A 20,129-nucleotide genomic window follows, 5' to 3' on the forward strand; every position below is an offset into this window, starting at 1 on the left:
GATTGTCCATAGCAACCAAAAGTGTCCCTTTATGTCAAAAATAGTTTTAGATCAGCTAAAAAACAGCGATAATAAATTATAATCACTTGCAGAATTGTGCGATAGCGATTTGTGGGGAAATTCGTCATAAAAAAAAAAAAATAATGACAGCAACAATTCTGCAACTGAGCAAATTTCAGTGATTTTAATTTGATTACATTATTGAATAATTTTTATTATAATTATATTATTATTTGTTATAATTATTTATAATTATTTATAGGGTAGTCCCGATACCGATACTAGTATCGGTATCGGGACCGATTCCGAGTATTTGCGGGAGTACTCGTACTCCCGCAAATACCCCCGATACCAGAATAGAATACTTCCCCGCCGCCGCATCCCGCCGCTACGACGCATCCCGCCGCATTCCCCGCTTGGTTAATACGTGCGGGGAACATTACAGCATTCATTTGAATAGCTGTAGTCTTTCCCGCCCCGCCGCGTATAGACACTCCCCCTTGCTCGGATGAACTGTCCAATCCGGAGCAAGGGGGAGTGTCTAAACGCAGCGCGCAGCGAATCATTACAGCTATTCAAAGCTGTAATGTTCCCCGCTGTGTACAGCTTCTGTGTGCAACGGCGGACTAAGCAGGGGGCGTCAGGCCGACACCCCCCCTCCGCGACTAAAGCATGGCGCGACCGCGGAAACAGCATGATTGATGGCACGGCATGGCAGACTAGGTAAAACACAGGGTGGGCTATTCAGGGGGGGGGGTTTGCGAGCCGTACCCGAGTTATACCGGCCGCCCGGGACCCACCGCAATGATCCCCTTCTCCATGGCAGCGCAGCGCCGCGGCTCTGATACTATCGGCTCAGCTGTGACTGTCTCTGTCTGACAGTCACACAGCCAAGTGTGAAGCTGCGGCGCCGCCTCCCACCTCCTCCTCCGTACAAGTGCTCTGCTCTGTGGGGCGCGCTGAGTCTGAAGACAAGGGGGTGTCACAGTCACTCTGCAGTCTGCACTATTGTAAGGGGGGGGGGGGTGTTCTGTATATGAGGGGATGTTCTGTATTGTGAGGGAGGGTGTTCTGTATGGGGGGGGTTCTGTATTGTGTGTGGGGGGGTGTTAGTATAGGGGGGTTCTGTATATGAGGGGGGGTTCTGTATTGTGGGGGGGTGTTAGTATAGGGGGGGTTCTGTATATGAGGGGGGTGTTCTGTATAGGGGGGGTTCTGTATTGTGGGGGGGTGTTCTGTATATGAGGGGGGGGTTCTGTATTGTGAAACGCCTCTGTCTGTGTGTCCCCCGCCGTGTACCCCCCGCCGTGTACCGCTCCGGTCCCCGTCCATGCTCTATTCCTGTACCCAGCAGTGCTGTGCATCAGTACCCCTCCATGCTCCGCTCGTGTCCCCCGCCGTGTTCTGCTAGTGTTTCCCCCGCCGTGCTCCGCTCGTGTCCCCCGCCGCGCTCCACATCGGTCCCCCTCCATGCTCTTCTCCGGTCCTCAGCTCCTCTCTGTGTACCGCTCTGGTCCCCGCCGTCCTCCACTCCCCTCTGTGTATCGCTCCGGTCCCCCGCCGTGCCCCCCCCCCCCTCTGTCCTCGATCTGTCCGGATGGAGAGCGGAGGAAGGAGCCCTTTTCTGAATGAACAGTCAGTGACCACTGACTGTCCATTCATAACTGAGCATCATAACTGTGTAACGATGTCTCAGTTTATGGATGTAGAGAAGCCGCTGTCTCATTTACAGCACAGTTGAGCCTGCAGAGAAAGGGACTGGGGAATCTGTGTCCTTAGTCCCTTTCTCTGTCTCAAATAGGAGATATTAGGGGTCTGTTAAGACCCCCAATATCTCACCAAAGCCCCCCCAACAGAGCTGCTAAAAACAAAAAAAATAATTGTAAAAATAATAAAGTTAAATAAATAAAAAACTGACACCGCCCCCCCCAAAGAAAGCATTGTGTGTATATATATATATATATATATATATATATATATATATATATATATATATATATATATAGTAATGAATTGTAAAAAATAACTGACAGTCCAAGCGTCAGTACTGCATATTACTGCCACTGTCAAAATAAAACTTAAAAAAAAGTATCGGTATTCGGTATCGGCGAGTACTTGAAAAAAAGTATCGGTACTCGTACTCAGTCCTAAAAAAGTGGTATCGGGACAACCCTAATTATTTATTATATTATAATTTATAATTTTGTTTTTAAAAAAATGTCATACCCGGGATGCCTATTAGAATCTTGTTTGGTCAGATTTAAGTGAGTTATTTCTAAAAATTACAGACCTACAATATAAAACGCCAAATTTCCTTGCAAATAATGGTACCGCTTTCAGCATGTTTTTTCTGAAAGAATCATACCGCCAGGGAGGTTAAAGGAAAATACATAATTCCAAAGCTTTGCATTAACAGAATCTCTTCCAACAGAATATGCTATAGCGCTCACAAAGAGGAGGAAATTACTCATTTGCTTTTTTTACTTTTGTTATGGAGTCCCCCCTCATCCCTTTACTACTCTATGATGCAGCTGACGTTTTTACCAGGGAGCAACCTCTAAGGTGGGTTATGCACTCATTCTGGTCCCTCAAAGTGGCAGGAGTCTCCTCCTGGGATGTCGCCATGGTCTGTCCCCCTCCCTTTGGCTCAACCCACTCCTTCTATAAGCCTAAGAAAGGGAGATTGGTCGGTATTCAAATGTCATCCCAAGGGGAAGGACTTCCATTAAAGTGTCTTACACCGATTAACAAATGTTTTGGCTGGAATTCCAACAAGCACAATTGTCTTGATTTAATGAAAACATATTATTTAATCAAGAAAAATTTGCAAAGTGCAATTATCCATGCTGTAATGCATGCAGTCTTGAGATGCTTGAGATCTTGAGATGCTGCTAGACTGACACAGCATCTGGAATTATATCTCAGGATTTCAGTGGCAAGGTCTCCCTGCTGGTTAAGAATCCCAGACTCAGCAAGCCCAGCCATGGATTCTTACACTTCCTGGTACATAAGGTATAGTTCCAATGCTCATGCTGTATTCTCTGTAATATAAAATAAATTGAACAATTCTGTAGCGTAAGATGCCATCCCAATGGCTACAGGTGGGCAAGGCTGGGAACTTACATGAAGTAGTTCAACTTGAAAACATGCAGCAACAATTGAATGATCATTTTAAGCCTATTTCCTTTCCATAAATTATTTTTAACAATATTGACTTGCAAGGTTCCTCCGAACTTGCTAGCAAATTAGACTACTTTAGAGAGAGTACATTTCTAAGCACAGCTCTCTTGTTCAAAGATTTCTCATGTTCTGGGAGTGTCTAATTATTGTTTGTGCTGACCCAGCTCCTCTGCTCCTATTACCTCTCTAAGTAATCTTTCATTTAGCTGCCAGGGGGGAAATGAAGGGAGATTCTATAGCATTTTACTTGAGTGACAGCTTTAAATATGCTGTCATTACACCCAAGATGGCGGCACCCAACAGCAATCTCAGGGCTTTATGATGTCTACACAAGGGATGCTTCTACAGGTAATTAGCATGGAAAACATACATTAAATACACACTTAGTCCTATGGGACCACTATTGTTAAAATGAATGGTCTGGTGACAGGGTCTATTTAAATAATAGCAATCTAGATGCAATAAATAAGTGTGCCTGTAGTACAAAACTGTACCTCTAAGGTATACTTCCACAGCTTCCTTCCTAAGTTCTATTTACTTTGCTGTATCGATTTACACATACAATTAGACGGACGAGAGGTAGGATTTCTTGAACCACAGCCATTGCTCTTCACAAACCTGAATTACTATATGCATTGGTAATTTAATGCCGGGTTCCAGGAACAAACGCAATCTTGGATCAAATACTGTCCAAGAAAATCTCAGCCGAGCATTTCTTGCACAGACTTGCCTAATAGAAAACTCATTTATTACACTTGTCAAACGGGAGATCAACCATCAAGGTTACAGCTCCGCTATCATCACTTGTTATTCATTGCCGTGCTTTAGAAATATATGAGATATTAACACGGCTCAGGTCCTTACAAGATGGAAAATAGTTATCTGCTTAACTCTCCCTTTTAGGCTATTATTTTGAGTCATGCATAGTTGTTGTATCGTTGATTGCACAAATATGGCATTGTCCAGACAACACACAACTGATGTAGGTATGTATTCAAGAGAAAGACCACTAAGCAGTGCTTGTATCACTGGGGCAAGAAATGAAGAAAAATCTTCTTTATGGGTGCACAAATAGCAGTAAAAACATGAAAGTGGTATTAACCTTCCCCACTCTATACAGATAAAAATGGGTCTTCTTTGGAGCACTATTCACTTAATGAAGGCAACGGTTTCAGTTTCATTACTAAGAGGCCAGGGACTGAACTTAGTACAAAAGCTTCTCACCCTGAACCAGGCATGGTGTAAGGCAAGGGTCTGCAAACTTTTGCTTGATTTTATCTGACCCTTAGGGTACTTTTCCTTCAACTGACAACAACAATGGGGCGATATTCAGGCTACTGACATTAACAATGGAGCACCATTTCTCCCATAGATGCCAACGATGGGGCACTTTACCTCAAATTGGCACCAGCAATAAGGGCATTATTAATCCCACTGACGCCAAAGATTGGGCTCTATTTCTCCCACTGACATCGCCAATAGGGTACTATTCCTCCTATTGATGGAAACAATGAGGCACTATTCCTCAAACTAACACCAAAGATCGGGCACTATTGATCCCACTGACACCAACAATGGGACACAATTAATCCCACTGACAACCACGGTGGGACACTATTAATCCCACTGACACCAACAGTGGGGCACTATTCCTCCCGGTGACACCAACAATGGAGCACTATTCCTTCCATTCAGTATGCATTCAAGAGAAAGCCCACTAAGCAGTGCTTGTATCTAAAGTGGCCACAGTTGCCACGTACCAGGACATTATCACTAGACATGTGCATTTGTTTTCCTCCAAATGCACTTTCGTCTGAATTTCAGGAATTTTCGCATTTGTTTTAACGAACACGCAGAATATGAAATCCAAAAGATCCGCAATAAAAAATGCTTTATTTTCCTTTCTTGCGACAACAGTTCGATATAGATAAAAGTTTCAACATGACGGTGACAATCGCGATCTCTGTCTATCGAACCTGTGGTTCAATGTGCCTAACTCTATTAGTCCAAGATTATTCGACATAGAGAGAAAAGATTTGACATTATAGAGATGTGGAGATTCGACAAAGCAGCTAAAAACATACAATCTCCGCGAGCGGATATTTACGGTCAAATGTTCCGCCCATACGCTATAGAAGAATTGTAATGTTGTTTGACTAGTAATATTAATTAATAAATATAATTATTAATAGTCAAACAAAATTAGAGTTCTACTATAGTTTGTGGGCGGAGAATTAGACCGGAAATGTACAATTTCAGCGTCGTACAGTTTAGCTGCTTCATCAAATCTTCTTAGAACATCCGTCAGACACCAAAAGCCTTCAATTGATTGGGTCTCGAGAAGCTATAATTTGCAAGTTAGCTGTTTTCTTGTTGAAAGTTTTTTTTACCCTTGTTTTTTTGTTGTTGTAATTATGCCAAAAATGAATCATGCAGTCTTCAACGGAAGATAAATGATTGAAGTACCTGTGGGCAACTTAATTACTACTAGTGTTGGAGTCATAATATCAGCCAATTGGCTGCAAGCCCACCAGGAACTTTCATAGAGAATTCAGCTTCAGGATGAAACCTGTATTCAAATTCCACCCCTAGAATTCTTTATAGGAATGGCAAGTGGATAACAGTTACAAAGAACGCTGTAGGGTAATCCTAGCCACATATTAAGTTTTTTTCTTTATTTGTTAAAAAAAAAAACAACAATTCAAATTTGGAATTTCTTTCTTTATTTCTTTCTGGTCTTTATGTTTGATCAAACTTCCATCTAAAAATCAAATGCAGAGTTCATTGATGCTGTTAAAACTTATTTTAGATCAGTGGTCTCCAAACTGTGGACACAGTAATGGGGCACTTTTCCTCCCACTGATACCAATGCTGGGACACTGTTCCTCCCACTGACACCAATGATGGGGCACTATTCCTCCCACTGACACCAATGATGGGGCACTATTCCTCCCACTGACACCAATGATGAAGCACTTTGCCTCCCACTGCTGGCCACAGTCTGAAATATAATAAACTGGCCCTTTATTTAGAAAGTTTGGAGACCCCTGATTTAGATCATTGTTTAGATATTCGTAGATTTGATGAGAAACAACAACAAAAAAGATAAAAAAAAAAATACACAACATATTTAAAAGTATATTTGTTATCTGATCTGGAGAGGCCCCCCCCTCTCTTCCCTTAAATCTCTCCCCATCTCCTCACTATCTTTTTGATTTTTTTCTGTTAGAGATATAGATTATAGGGACTATAGGCATGGGGCATATTGTACAGTATATAGGATGAGCAGATTACCCAGTAAAATGTTTTATCAATGCTATTTGAACATCTTAATAAGGGAGTATATTGAGACCATTTATGTTGTATGTATGTGCGTTTAATGTATTTTTGTATTTATTGTAATGTTGGAAAAGTTTAATAAAGTGTATAATCAAAAAGTATATTTGTTAATTACCAATGTAGAACAAAGCAACAGGTTCACGTCAATTGTTGCCCCCACAGCTGCTTGTACTGACTTTTCTTTCACCCTTTCTCCCTATGTTCATTTACAGGACTAAAGATAAGCCCTAAGAAAGCTCCAAGTCAATCTAGCCAGAGCCCACAAAGAGCCAAGGGTTCTACCTTGGCCCCATATGACCATTCCTGGTGCCATTCACTAAGCACCAGCACTGTCATGCAGAATGATGGGCAGTGAGCCACATGGTCACCCACATCTGGGAATACCAAGAATGTCTCTTCCTTTAAAACCAAAGGAAGGTTAGGGTAAGGTACTGGATACAGGTCATCAGCCTAACATAAACAGGGGGGGGCTTGATTGAGCCCAACGGCCTTGGGTTCAACAGTTCTCCACAAAGTGTTTGCCCCCCCAGGGAAAAAGGTCAGTCAAATTGAGAAATATAAATATTTTTGTACCAGAAGTAGCGTTATATGTTTACTAGTCCAGAAGTAATTTATTGTTTTATTGAAACTGTGTGCTCTGCTGCATAATAATGCCACAAATTTTTGAATTGTTCTCCTGAAGCCCTGAGAAAGATTGGTTGACTCCTGAAAAGCATTGGCTGCCTTCTGTAGTTGTTTTTGTTTACTAGGGAATAAATAAATTACTTCTGGTCTCCTAAACATTTGTTTGGTGCTCCTTCTGGTTCATTTACATTTATTTAGACTTCCCCAGATACAGCAGTAGAGAAAAGGGTAGGTATGTATAAGCATCTGCAATGGCAGCATTAAAGTGAACCTAGCAAATCAGGCATGTTTTAAAGTTAACTTGTAGTAAAAGTAAACCTGATGAAAAAAATACCAATGGGGGTTAACTACAGGTGCCTGCATGAACCTGCATGGCCTCAAACTTGCTATCGTTCATCTATCTAAAACGGAGGAAAAATTCACCCTGCCCCTATTCAGGGCAGCCATCAGAAATTTTGGGGCCCCTCACACAGCTTTAAGCCTGGGCCCCGCTCCCACCAGGCCTGACCACCAACATTCCCCAGGGCCCACCCCCTGTCTGTTCCACCAAATCCATTGGCCGTTCCACCAAATCCGCCCACTGGCCATCCCACTGAGTCCTTTGGTGCACCCACTTTTATTTTAACACTCTTACAGCTTATTATATGAAAGTGAACCCAATCCAACAAAGAGATGGCCCCATATATTTAGCAAAGAGGCAGCCCAATCCAGCAGAGAGACTTCCCCACATATTCAGCAAAGAGACATCTCAATCCAGCAAAGAGAAATCCCCATATATTCAGAAAAGCGACATTCCTTTTAGTGCATCGCTCACTCTGTGGTCACCTTTCTTTAGCAATTGCTAGTTACTACAGGTTGGGGCCTGGGTGGCCGGCGCCCCTCAGGGCACCAGGGCCCCCTACATGTGTATGGGCTGTCCCCCCCCCCAATGGCGACCCTGTCCCTATTTCATCCCCTAATGCAAGATGAGCCCAGCTGACCAACAGAAACATTGCTCTGTTTGGAAAGGAGCTTTGGTTTTGGATTTATATATTAAGCACCCCATGCTTTCTATGTCATGCTGGAGGATAACTAAAGGTACTCGCAGATACTTCTAGCTGACAACATTTATTTTATATTGTCGGATTGCCAGGTTGAACTTTACTAAAGGGAAGTGTTAAAATCTTGCAAAAAAAAAAATGTATTTGAAAAGCAATGGAACGTTATCAGAAAGAGCTCTAAAAAGGTCTTATTTTTATTATGTTTCATAGAATGACTGCATTTATCAGATTGTCATACATAGACACAATAAGAGACAACCCAGGAGATCCAGACAAAAGAAGCTGTCAGTGGAACTCAAGAGCTATGTGAGATTTTCCAAATCCCGAAGATGAAAATCTTGAATTATTGACTGTAGACTTTTTTTTTTAATAGTGACAAAAGCTTACATGAAAATGTGTTGCCCAGGCTAGTTAACTAGACTTCCCATAAATCAAGAGTGTTTTGAATCAACATTTACTACAGGGACGGCTGATCGGCACGGTTTGTAACCTTGACTAAGCCTTGCTTGGAAGGAGGAAACACAGCAAGTTCCCTGATCATCACGTTTATCTCACACTCTAACTTTTAAATCACACTTTTCTCATTCTGCGCTGTTAGATGGTCCAGAGGAGCAACTTCAGAATCCCTTTTGGGAGAAATAACACAATCACAAACCTTTCGAAGCGGGCTGGAATAGAAAATAAACAAATATGGATCTGAAAACATGAAATCTCCAAGCTGTCCGGAGGGAACTCAATATTTACTAAACCATTTTTCTTCAAAATATAATCTAAACATGAGCACATAGCCGGAGAGCAAAGAAGTTACAAGGTAGATATTTTATCACACGTATGTGATGTATACTGTATACCAAAGAAGAAAAAAAAAAACACAGCTAATATGTTATAGATATATTATTTTACTTTACGTGAGTGTTTGATGAGTGGTTTTAATGTTTGTACTAGCATAATTGTTGAACAGGAACCTTTGTTATGTTTAAAGAGCACCTGTGGCCATACTATGGACATTAACGTTTTTCTACATTCTTGGATGTAAACACAATTCATGAAATTTTATCTGGGCACATATATCTTCAGAGTTTTGTTATCTCTCTTCAAAGAGCTAAGTAGCTTATGTTATCAGCTTGATAACTAAATAATAAATTATTGGACACATCAGATAAAAGCAGCCTGATATTTCTGTCGGTTGAGGTTGCGATAAATAGCTTAGCAGGCAGCTGGCCCTGTTACAAAACACCTCTGAGAGTCTCTGCCTATGATAAGAGGGGGTGTGTGCTCCTTTCCTCCAATCAGCAATTTTAGCTATCTTGGCTGTATGCCCAGACATCACACTCTGTGTTAAACAGGAAGAGAACATTTCCTGTGAAGACAGCAGATATACATGTAAAACCTATGTAGGGAGATTTGGTTAATCTCTGTGTATCATCTGAGGCTGTTCACTTCGCTGGGTGTATGGAGGGTTTACATCCACTTTAACCACATCGCCTAACGCCGATATACGTCGGCAGAATGGCACAACTGGGCACATAGACGTATATATACGTCATCTTTAAGAGCCCAGCAGTGGGTCGCAAGCGCGGTCCGAAGCTCCGTGACCGCACCCGCAGGACCCACGGCCCCGATCGCCGCCGGTGTCCCGCGATCAGGTCACAGGAGCTGAAGAATGGGGAGAGGTGATTGTAAACACACCTTCCCCGTTCTTCTCTGTGGCGGTGTCATTGATCGTTTGTTCCCTGTTATAAGGAACGACGATCAGTGACGTCACGCCTTCAGCCATGCCCCCTTTCATTCAGAATCACTCCCTTAGGGCACACTTAACCCCTTAGCGCCCCCTAGTGGTTAACCCCTTCATTGCCATTGTCATTTTCACAGTAATCAGTGCATTTTACAGCATTTTTCGCTGTGAGATTGTGTGACAATGGTCCCAAAAATGTGTCAAAAGTGTCCAATGTGTCCGCCATAATGTCGCAGTCACGAAAAAAAACGCTGATCGACGCCATGATTAGTAAAACAAAATATTAATAAAAATGCCATAAAACCACCCTATTTTGTAACAAGTCAAGGCATATGTGTGCAGCATGTGCTGCAAAAACTATATATACATATACAGTATTTCTTTAGGCAATGCCCAATGCCTATCCCAGTTTAGTCACATCCACTTTCTGCTGACATGCTGTATGTTTTCTTCATTACAAGTCGTCCCTCTTTCTCAGCTTCTGATGTTGGGGGGTATGCTACTCCCAGGGCTGCTAGCACATGGGGTGGCATATACAAAAATATTGTTGACAGTCAAACACAAATTCTTATGTACAATAAAGGGGTTCAGGCATCTTGCATTGTTGCCTGAAAACAGCCAATGCAATCTCCATTGATTGAATTAGCGTGGTATTGGTCCCCCACATTCTCCTTACACTAATAAATTAATTGCTATCACAGGAGTGCAATAATGTGATGATCTGTCTTACCGTCTAAGGCAGGGGTCAACAAACTATGGCCCACAGATCACATCAAGCATGCTACAATATTTTTTCTGGACCGCGGCTAGCATCAGTGGAATATCCTTATACTGAGGCTTGACTGAGGATGAAAGTTAACAGAGGCTGCCTATGGTCGCCACTTCAAACCCCCACCCCCCTATATAACGGGAGACTCTCATGTGGACTCTCATGTAAGGGAAACACTCATGGGGACCCTGATGTAAGAGGTTTTTTTTGGGAATGCTGATGTAAGGTGGGACTGTAATGGGGACCTCGATGTAAGGGGGGTTCTTTTGGGGATCCTGATGTAAGGGGGACTTTTATTGGGGACCTGATGTAGAAGAGGGCTGTGCTGGGGACTATGATGAGGGGGGGACCCTAATCTAAGGGGGGTTCTAATAAGTACCCTGATGTAAGGGAGACACTGGTTGAGATTTTTCTTAGCCCACAAATGTTTGTAAAATATACAATGTGGCCCTCATACTGAAAAGGTTTGGAAACCTATGCTGTTGGACAGGGCTCTCCAAACTTTCTAAGAAAAGGGCCAGTTAACGGGGGGGGGGGGGGCAGACTATGGCTATTGGGATTAGAAAATGCCCTGGGGTCAGTGGGAGTAAACAATGCCCCAATATTGGCTTTAGTGGGAGAAATGTTTCCCCATTGATGGTATCAGTGGGATGAATGGTGCCCCATTGTTAGCATTCAGGGGAGGAATATTGCACCAGTGTTGGTGTCTGTGGGAGAAATGGTACCCCAACACTGGGGTCAGTGGATGAAATAGTGTCTCAAGGGCCGGATAAAGACAAGCAAAGGGTAACATTGAGCTTGGAGACTACTGCTCTAGGAATTGGTTACAGGTGTACTGAGGCAGACTGAATGAAGGGTAATTTTCATATTTTCTTCCTCTAGAAAGGGACTGGTAGGAAAAGATAGTAGGGCTGGGCCTAGGGCGTGTAAAATGTATAAATCCAACCCTTAATATGAGCACGGAAGCCCAGCTACATTCAACCCTAAAGTTCTCCAGCTTTGCTTTTTCCCCTTTAAATATATAACCTTTTTAGTCTTCTTATAATGGATGAACTCCAATCTCCTTTCCCCTAACATCTGGCATCTGATATGACCTTCTCAGCGTGTCTTATAATAAGCACGATGTAGATGTGCATCTTTAAAAGCTGCAGGGACCTAATCATTTTGCAGTCATTTGTATACATCTCAAGAGGTGAGTCATGGCTGGCCCCTTAATCAAATCAGACATTAGCTGACTGGCACATCAATTCTAAATCCGTACGCCCAGCCACAGAACATTAGACAGACACAATGTAACAATGCTGTAGGAAATAAATGTTTTATCACTTACTATGTGCAGCTCTAGGTAGTCCCCGAGTCCTGAAGAGCTGTCCACTCTAACCAATACTGCTTCTTTTTGTACCGTGCTAAACCCTATCGCCAGTCTGTCTGCGCGTGTGCTAGGCCGATCGTTCGGGGGCCACGTGTATGTTATCTGTCCTCCTCCTTTACTAAAAATATACGTTGTTCCAGCTGGAAGACAAAGAAGAAAATATACATTTAGCTACATAAACGTATTACCACAAAATTCAATTATTCCATTAAATTGCAATGAGGAACTATAAAGAACCATGCAAAATTGTTCCTGAATTAAGAACTATCTGTGCTGCTCATGAAGGTCGTAAAAATGAAAACCTGATTGGTGCATATGGAAAATGCTAACAATTTATTTTGCTCACCAACTGTGTTTTTTCCAGTGCAGGTTTGAAACTAGTTACTATGGAGATCACATTGTCTTTCTGATACTTTGATAAATGATGCACATGTTCTCAATGTCATATCTGTTGTTTGCAACATAGCAGCTTTTTTGTAGAAACAATTCTTTTGTACCTATATTCGCCAAGAATAATACAATGTGTAAGACCAGTGGTGCTCTATTTCTCAAGGCCTGACTCTGCGATGGTTAAAAAATATCATAATAGTTAAACTCGCTCCTTAATGAGAACCTGTATGTTGCCCGGAATAGGCAAAGTAAAAGGTCCCTTTGACAGTATACACCAGGTGGACATATTAATCTTGTGTTCTTCCACCTTTCCAATTCAGAACTTGTTTAGGACCATGCCCGTGGCAGCTTGAGCCTGCCAATTGGCAACTTAGCAAGGATTGACTAGGAGAAGCAAGGGGAGGGTTATATGTTTCTCCATACCTAGAAGTGTTCAACAATCTATGGTGGTGAATCAATAAGGAGAGGGAGTGCAGGTAAGCATTAGTTCCTTCTGGTGTATGCTGTCAAGCAAACCTTTTACTTGGTTAGCTGAGGCAAGCAATAAATTAATATAAAAAAGCCACCTAGCGTAGCCTTGAGAATTTACACTCTCATTGGATACTAAGAAAAAGAGGTGTTCACCACTGTTCAAACCATGCTGTTTATTATAGCAAAAAAGTAAAATGTAATACATTGACAAAAGGCAGGCATATAGAGACAAACACATATCATTACTTACAGTAGCTCATGCACATGTACTCAGTGTGTTGATCCTTATTATGCAGAACCAAACAATGGCCAAAGTAAAAGCAAACACCATGTATCCAATACTCAGGTCCTTATTCTAGATCAGGGGTGCTCAACCAGTGGCCCGGGGGCCACATGTGGCCCGCGGAGCCCTCTGATGTGGCCGGTGACCTCCTGCTCTGGGATGGCTGGTTGGCAAGCCCAGATTGCGGGTTGCCGATCTGCCATCCAAAAGCATCAGTGTTGTGAATGAAGCTGGCAGAAGAAGCAAGCGGCTTTTCAGAAAGCGCACCACACCTGCAGGATATACTGGACGTCTATGGCAAAGTGCAGCTAACCGGCGGGAAAACCACAGGTACACTGTGCCGCAATTGACTGCAGACAATCAGTGTAAAAGCAGCCTTAGTCCCCTTTCACATGATTGGTCCAACCCAATCGGACCCTCTAATCACCTCTATGGAGTGGCAGATGTGAACAGACTTTTGTCAGTTTACACCTGCCTACCTCCAATCCGATCTGCTAAATAAAACAGGATCTACCCCCTTCTATCGGATTGGATCGGAGGGCCCATAGAGTAGATTGGGCTGTGTCTGCTTTGCATATGCAGACTGGACACAGACCTGTCATCTGCCCACTCCGCTCATTGTGGCCCGTGACTGGTTACTAAGTCACTTAAGTGGCCCTTGGCCTTCAAAAGGTTGGGCAACCCTGTTCTAGATCTAGAGAATCCTACCAAGGGCAGGGCAGACAGGCACTCAATAGACAAATACAGCCTCACCCAGGACTCTGACTGGACAGAGAAGGAACAGCAACACACTGATGAGGTAATTTCTTTGCTCTGATTGGCTTGGATGGCTGCTGTTCCCTCTTCCAGTGCTGTTGTGCAGAGGAAAACGTAGGCTAATATCAAGGCTGGGTGAGGTGCTAGAGCTAGGTTTGTGGAATTCCAGGGAATCTTACCATCAAACTGCTCCTCCCTAAAGAAATACAGCCTGGCCTAGGACTCACCCCAGCCTGTGAATTGACAGAGAGGGAGCAACAGCACACTGATGAGGTCATCTATTTGCTCTGATCGGCTCAGAGTGCTGCTTTTCCCTCTTCCAGTGCTGTTGTGCAGAGGAAAATGTAGGCTAATATCAAGACAGGTTCAGGTGCTCAAGATCTAGGTTTGTGGAATTCCAGGGAATCTTGCCATCAAACTGTCTGCCACAGGGACAGGTACGCCATAGAAAAATACAGCCTGACATAGGACCCTTCTCAGCCTATGACTAGACAGTGAAGGAGCAGCAGCACACTGATGAGGTCAACTCTTTGCTCTGATTGGTTCAGAGTGCTGCTCATCCCTCTTGCAGTGCTATTGTGCAGAAAAAAAATAATAATATCGAGATAAATTCAAGTGCTTGGGCTAGGTTTGAGGAACTCTAGAGAATCTTACCATCAAACTGTCTGCCACGAGGGTAGGCACGCTATAGAAAAATACAGCCTGATATAGGACCCACACCAGCCTATGTCTGCTCCTTCACTGTCCGATGAGCAGTGGAGGAGCAGCAGCACACTTATGAGGTCAACCCTTTTTTCTGATTGGCTCAGAGTGCTACCAGTCCTTCTTCCAGGGCTACTGTGCAGGGGATAACAGTAGGCTAATACCATGACAGATTCAGGTGCTCAGGCTAAGTTTGTGGATCTCTAGGGGATTTTACCATAAAACTGCCCAGCGGCAAGGGAAGGCCCACCATAGAAAAATACAGTCTCACCTAGGACCCACCCCAGCCTGTGACTGGATAGTAAAGGAGCAGCAGCAGACTGATGAGGTCATCTCAGAGTACTGTGGTTCCCTCTTCCAGTTTAAGTGCTGTTGTGTAGGGGATACATGTAGGCTAATACCAAGACAGATTCAGGCGCTCATGCTAAGTTTGCATCCAGTGACATTTATTGAACAAAACTGTGTAATAAATACGATACATTTACAGATCTCATTGCTGTTAGTTACTGAGCTACAAAAATATACCGCTGTGCTTCATATGCCATTCAAAATGAGAAATTACATGCAAAGGAAAAAATAAATAAAAAATCATGGTAGTAATGGACCACTGAGTATAGAAAATATCTTTATCTAGCATTTTTATGTTTATTGCATTTGTTTGGACATCTAAAAGCTTCTTCAAACCCTTATTCTTCCATATTTTCAAATAGATTTAACCTGCATCAGCACATCACTTGTCACTCCATTTTTTTTTTTTTTTTATTCTTGCTATATGACACACCATTAAGGTGAGTTGCCATAGCAATACACGGGGATATTGCCTTTTTGATGTGCCTTGGGAATGACTGGAATGAAGAATTCAGATAACTTCGGCTACATTTGTAGCTCAGCTCAAATATTTTCTAGAAGTACGATTTTCACTTTCTTGTTGCATTGATCCTTTCTAATGCTTTCTTTTTATTTTAATGCATATGCTTTATAAGAACCAATCATAAAAGAGCACCCATACCAAAGAATAGATAGCAATGGAGGATAAGGAAGCTAGTCAATCTTGTTGATTTGTATTCATTTATAACAATTTTAGTAGAGTTGGAAGAACGGTGCAGAAGATTCAACCTCTGGTTTATTCAATGTGATGCCAATGCTAACGGACAGAGGCCGGAAGGGAACAAACAAGGATGCAAGCAATGATGTACTCCTTATAAACCAATGACATCATTAGTTGTTGGGATACCAGTGGCTATCCCACACAGTACCCAAGGTTGTAATGCTGCACAATAAAACCTGTGGCTTTGCGTAACAAAAACACAGGCTTGTTATTACAAATTTAAGGCAATTTTGGGCAATTTTTAGACATTTTAGCCAAGGCACCCCCGAAGAACCCAGAAAGCACCCTGGTTTAAAAAGGCTGCCTTAGTCACTCTACTGGGAGCATGAGGTGAGTGAAATCTTAGCATAGAAAACTCGTCCATCCTTGGACGCATATGTGTGCCATGTGGGCGTTAAAGCTCATCCTCTTTGCCGCTGCACATATGCTTTACGTGGGTGGCAGGAGGTAAAGGAAACTCTAAAACACCTGTGTCAACTTTCCACACAATTACACTTATAACATTGTTTTTGTGCTGCTTTTCATATAATAGAAACACGTCACATGACTATTATCCAGTAATATGGTTTCCATTATTTATTGTTTACTAACATTATGATATTACCATCATCTTAGTGAGCCTTTGTACAAGAAACTGTAGATCCTATTTTCTACAGGATTCTGAATAATGTAAAACGTTCCTTTGACTTGCATGATGATTGTTTGCTACGCTCAGCTCAAGGTTACTTTAGGAAGATATCTCTCATCTGCTTGTATGTCTATTGACGTGTGTGGTGCCCTCGCTGCACTTTTAACACAGCACAACAATAAGATATTAAATACCAAGATGGAGGTTGAACCGAGGTTCAACATGATTAGCAGTGAGGGACTGAAAAGCCCAGCAATTGGAATTACCAAATTAAATCTGCAAAAGACAATGTTAATGTTATACTTGGATGTGAAAAAAAAAATCATAATTCCCAGTTTTTTGTTGATAATTTTGGATAGTAAGGGTAACTCCATTTTAGTGAAAAAGAAATAGCAAATAAAAAATAATTTAGCATTTACTATAGCTACACAAGTCATATTGTAATTTAATCCTATAAAATTACTTTTCCTTTTTAGTCTGCAGCAATTTTCAATGCAGTAAGGCAACCTGGAGATGTTCTGTACAACATTGGTGTACAGAAAGTAATTTCCTGTTTGTGTCATTGGCTCACTGATTTTTAGGCATCCTCCTCAGTAGGAATTTCGGCTTTGGTGAGATAATCACTAAGGCTTAAACACTTTTAAAGGGATGCAGATCTTGCAGCTTTTCTCAGGTGATTTTTAATGAACTGGACCCTCCCATTCAGAATCAGTCTGCAAAGGACATGGGTAAACAATGTCAGGGACTTGACTTGAACCTTGGACCTCTACTATGTCTAGCAATGACTCTTCTCGCTGACCTACCTGTCTGATCCATTGGACAGCTCTGCCTTGTGACTTGACTTCTGCTGAACCTTGAATTCTTTGCTCCTCCCATTAAATTTCCTGATTTAAGCCATGTCTCTGCACTTCCAGATTATTGTGCTCTCTCCAGCCAAAATCTCACTCTGTCTACCCTGCTGCGGTCCTTATGTTTGCTACCACTTGTTACTGACCCTTGGCTTGTTCCTCAAGTACACTTCTGCCTGATCCCAACCTCAGACTACCCATTACTGACCTTTGGCTTGTTTACTGACTATGCTCCTGTTTTATCTTTACCTGCTATATCTGCGTCTGAACCCTGACTTGCTCACCTGCTGGTGTGGCGATCCTGAGGCCTCGTACACACGATAGGTTAACCAGAGGACAACAGTCTGAATGACCGTTTTCATCGGTCCAAACCGATAGTGTGTAGGCCCCATATGTTATTTCACCTTAGGTCAAAAAAATGGCAACTTGCTTTAAAATTTAACCGATGGATTGCTAACCGATAGGTCAAAACCGATCGTTAGTACGCACAACCATCGGTTAAAAATCCACGCATGCTCAGAATCAAGTCGACGCATGCTTGGAAGCATTGAACTTTGTTTTTTTTAGCATGTCGTTGTGTTTTACGTCACCGCCTTTTGACACGATCGTTTTTTTAACTGATGGTGTGTACGCACGACGGACCATCAGTCAGCTTCAGCTTCGTCCTCTGGTTAACCTATCGTGTGTACGAGGCCTAAGGATCGCGACCTGGTGCTAACATGCAGCTAAATCCATCTCCACCATCAGGAGCTCCGGTGAACACCAGTTAGTACTAAGACCCATCACCTCAGATAAACTTTTTTATCCACCAGAATGACCCGCTTGTATACCTATCCGGTTGGTTTGGTGGAAGTCCTGCTGCTACTACAGTAACTGGTCTTTGAGTCAGACCCCTGATCGTGACAAATAAGCAGCTATTCCTTCAGAGCAACAAAAGGTAGGAATCTTCTTAAAAGCACTTGCATAAAAATATATTTTGATCACCCAGAGGGGTTTGCTTTTTGCTCAATAAAGGGTGGATTTAATTTTAAATTCCTGGAGCTGGGCTTTAACAGCTTTAGCTCTGAAACAGGACAGGTAAGAATTCAACTTTTTTTTTTAAGTGAGTGTTATTTAGTCATTTTGTTTAGCAGTAACAGGGCCACTTTAAGTGTGCTGAAATCCATTTGCCTTTAAAGTGAAATATATGCAACAAAAAAGAATTTGCCGTGTCACTGTCAGCATCACATTTTCTTTTTAATTATATCAAATTCTAAATAATTCAGCTGCAGTATGTACCGTGTTGGTACCTTTTTGAGTAAGGTTCTTTAAGTTATAACACCAATGTTTCATTTCTATTTAAAGGTGAACTGGACACAGAGCATGACCATTAGTAGTCCGCTCATACAGCACAAATGTCAAAGTCAAAAGAAGAAAGCAGGCCCTGAGCCAAGTGACCTGAAACGTTGATAGACCCAATGGATCAATATGTACTAGCTCCCTGGATATGACATGTAACACCGTGGCATCTGATCGCATCTACTTTTCAGGCAAGCTGTCATTCCAGTGTAAAGCCAAAGAATTCCAAACATCAAAAGATAAACCTTCATAGTCTTAAGAAAGTTCACAGAATTTTCCTCCCATAAGTCAGTGCAACATATGCAAGTGCAGCTGTAATTTGCATAGTTTTGTGGCCATAATTGGACTGGCAAACAAAAAGCAGCTTTGTTATACCAGATCTGTCAGTTAGGACTACTGATCAATTAATAAAGCAAGGCCAAGTGGAAAGGACTTAGGACATGGACATAAATATTTTATAAAACTCACAACTGACAATACTATGCATCTGTCTTTTAAAGCCTAACCCTGGGAAGCTTGAAAAATGATCCCTTGTAGTGGGGCATCACCTGCAGTGCAAATGTTAATTGCTTGTTTAGTCTAGGGCAGAGTTTTTATGCATTTTAACTTACCTGATTATTATTATACAGGATTTAAATAGCACCAAGAATTTGCACAGCACGTTACAAAATGGAGGGAGACAGTACAGTTACAATACAATTCAAAACAATAAGAATTAAAGGGCCCAGCTCATTAGAGTTGAAAATCTCAAAAGAAAGGTCAAATTATATAAAAGGTAATACCTGTGAATGACGAGCTGATGGAGAAAGTAAACATTCAGGGCCAAATCCTCAAAAAAGATACGACGGAGTAACTGCTGTTACTCCGTCGTATCCCTTGTCCTAACTATGGAACTGATCCACAGAATCAGTTTCCCATAGCTAGGACGAAGATCCGGCATGTGTAATTGAATTACACTGCCGGATCTTAGGATGCAGTACCGCATCCGCCGCTGGGGGCATTTTGCGTCCAAATGCCGCCTCGGGTATGCAAATTAGGACTTACGGAGATCCACGAAGCTTTTCAGCTTCGTTTTTTCTCCGTAAGTTTAATTTTGCAAACGCAAAATTAGGGCTGCTTTTACAAGGTGTAAACTGTTTACACCTTGTAAAAACAGACCTTTCTTGCTCGCGACGCAATTTTTTTTAAATTTGAATTTTTTTTTTGGCGCCGTATCTTTTTTTTTACCCGACGCAACTTTATTGTCCCGTCGCAATCCACAAAGCCCGACGTAACGTAATTTCGCGCTATGCACGTCGGGAAAATGATGTCACGAGCATGCGCAGTACGGCCGGCGCGGGAGCGCGCCTCATTTAAATGGTAATCGCCCCCTGGAGAAGAGGAACGCCTTGCGCCGGCGGAATTTAAGTTACACCGCTGCAAATTCCCAGGTAAGTGCTTTGTGGATCGGGCACTAACTTGGGAAATTTGCGGCGGTGTAACTTAAATGGAAAAAGTTAAGTTACGCCGCCTGGCTGAGGATTTGGCCCTTAGTTTTTTATTTAGA

At 42.3% G+C, this 20,129-nt stretch overlaps 1 protein-coding gene across 25 annotated transcripts in view; it reads right to left on the reverse strand.

Annotated features, from left to right (window-relative positions):
- The window catches only part of NRXN1 (neurexin 1), a 1,744,826-nt gene that overhangs the window by 357,975 nt on the left and 1,366,722 nt on the right, over nucleotides 1-20,129 (reverse strand). For all 25 annotated transcript variants that reach the window (XM_040351628.1, XM_040351620.1, XM_040351619.1 and 22 more), the window contains one exon: nucleotides 12,018-12,199. In XM_040351628.1, the coding sequence (XP_040207562.1) occupies nucleotides 12,018-12,199 (182 nt within the window). The remainder of the gene's footprint in view (nucleotides 1-12,017; nucleotides 12,200-20,129) is intronic.

Source organism: Rana temporaria, chromosome 4 (assembly GCF_905171775.1).
Source record: "Rana temporaria chromosome 4, aRanTem1.1, whole genome shotgun sequence".
NCBI lineage: Eukaryota > Metazoa > Chordata > Amphibia > Anura > Ranidae > Rana > Rana temporaria.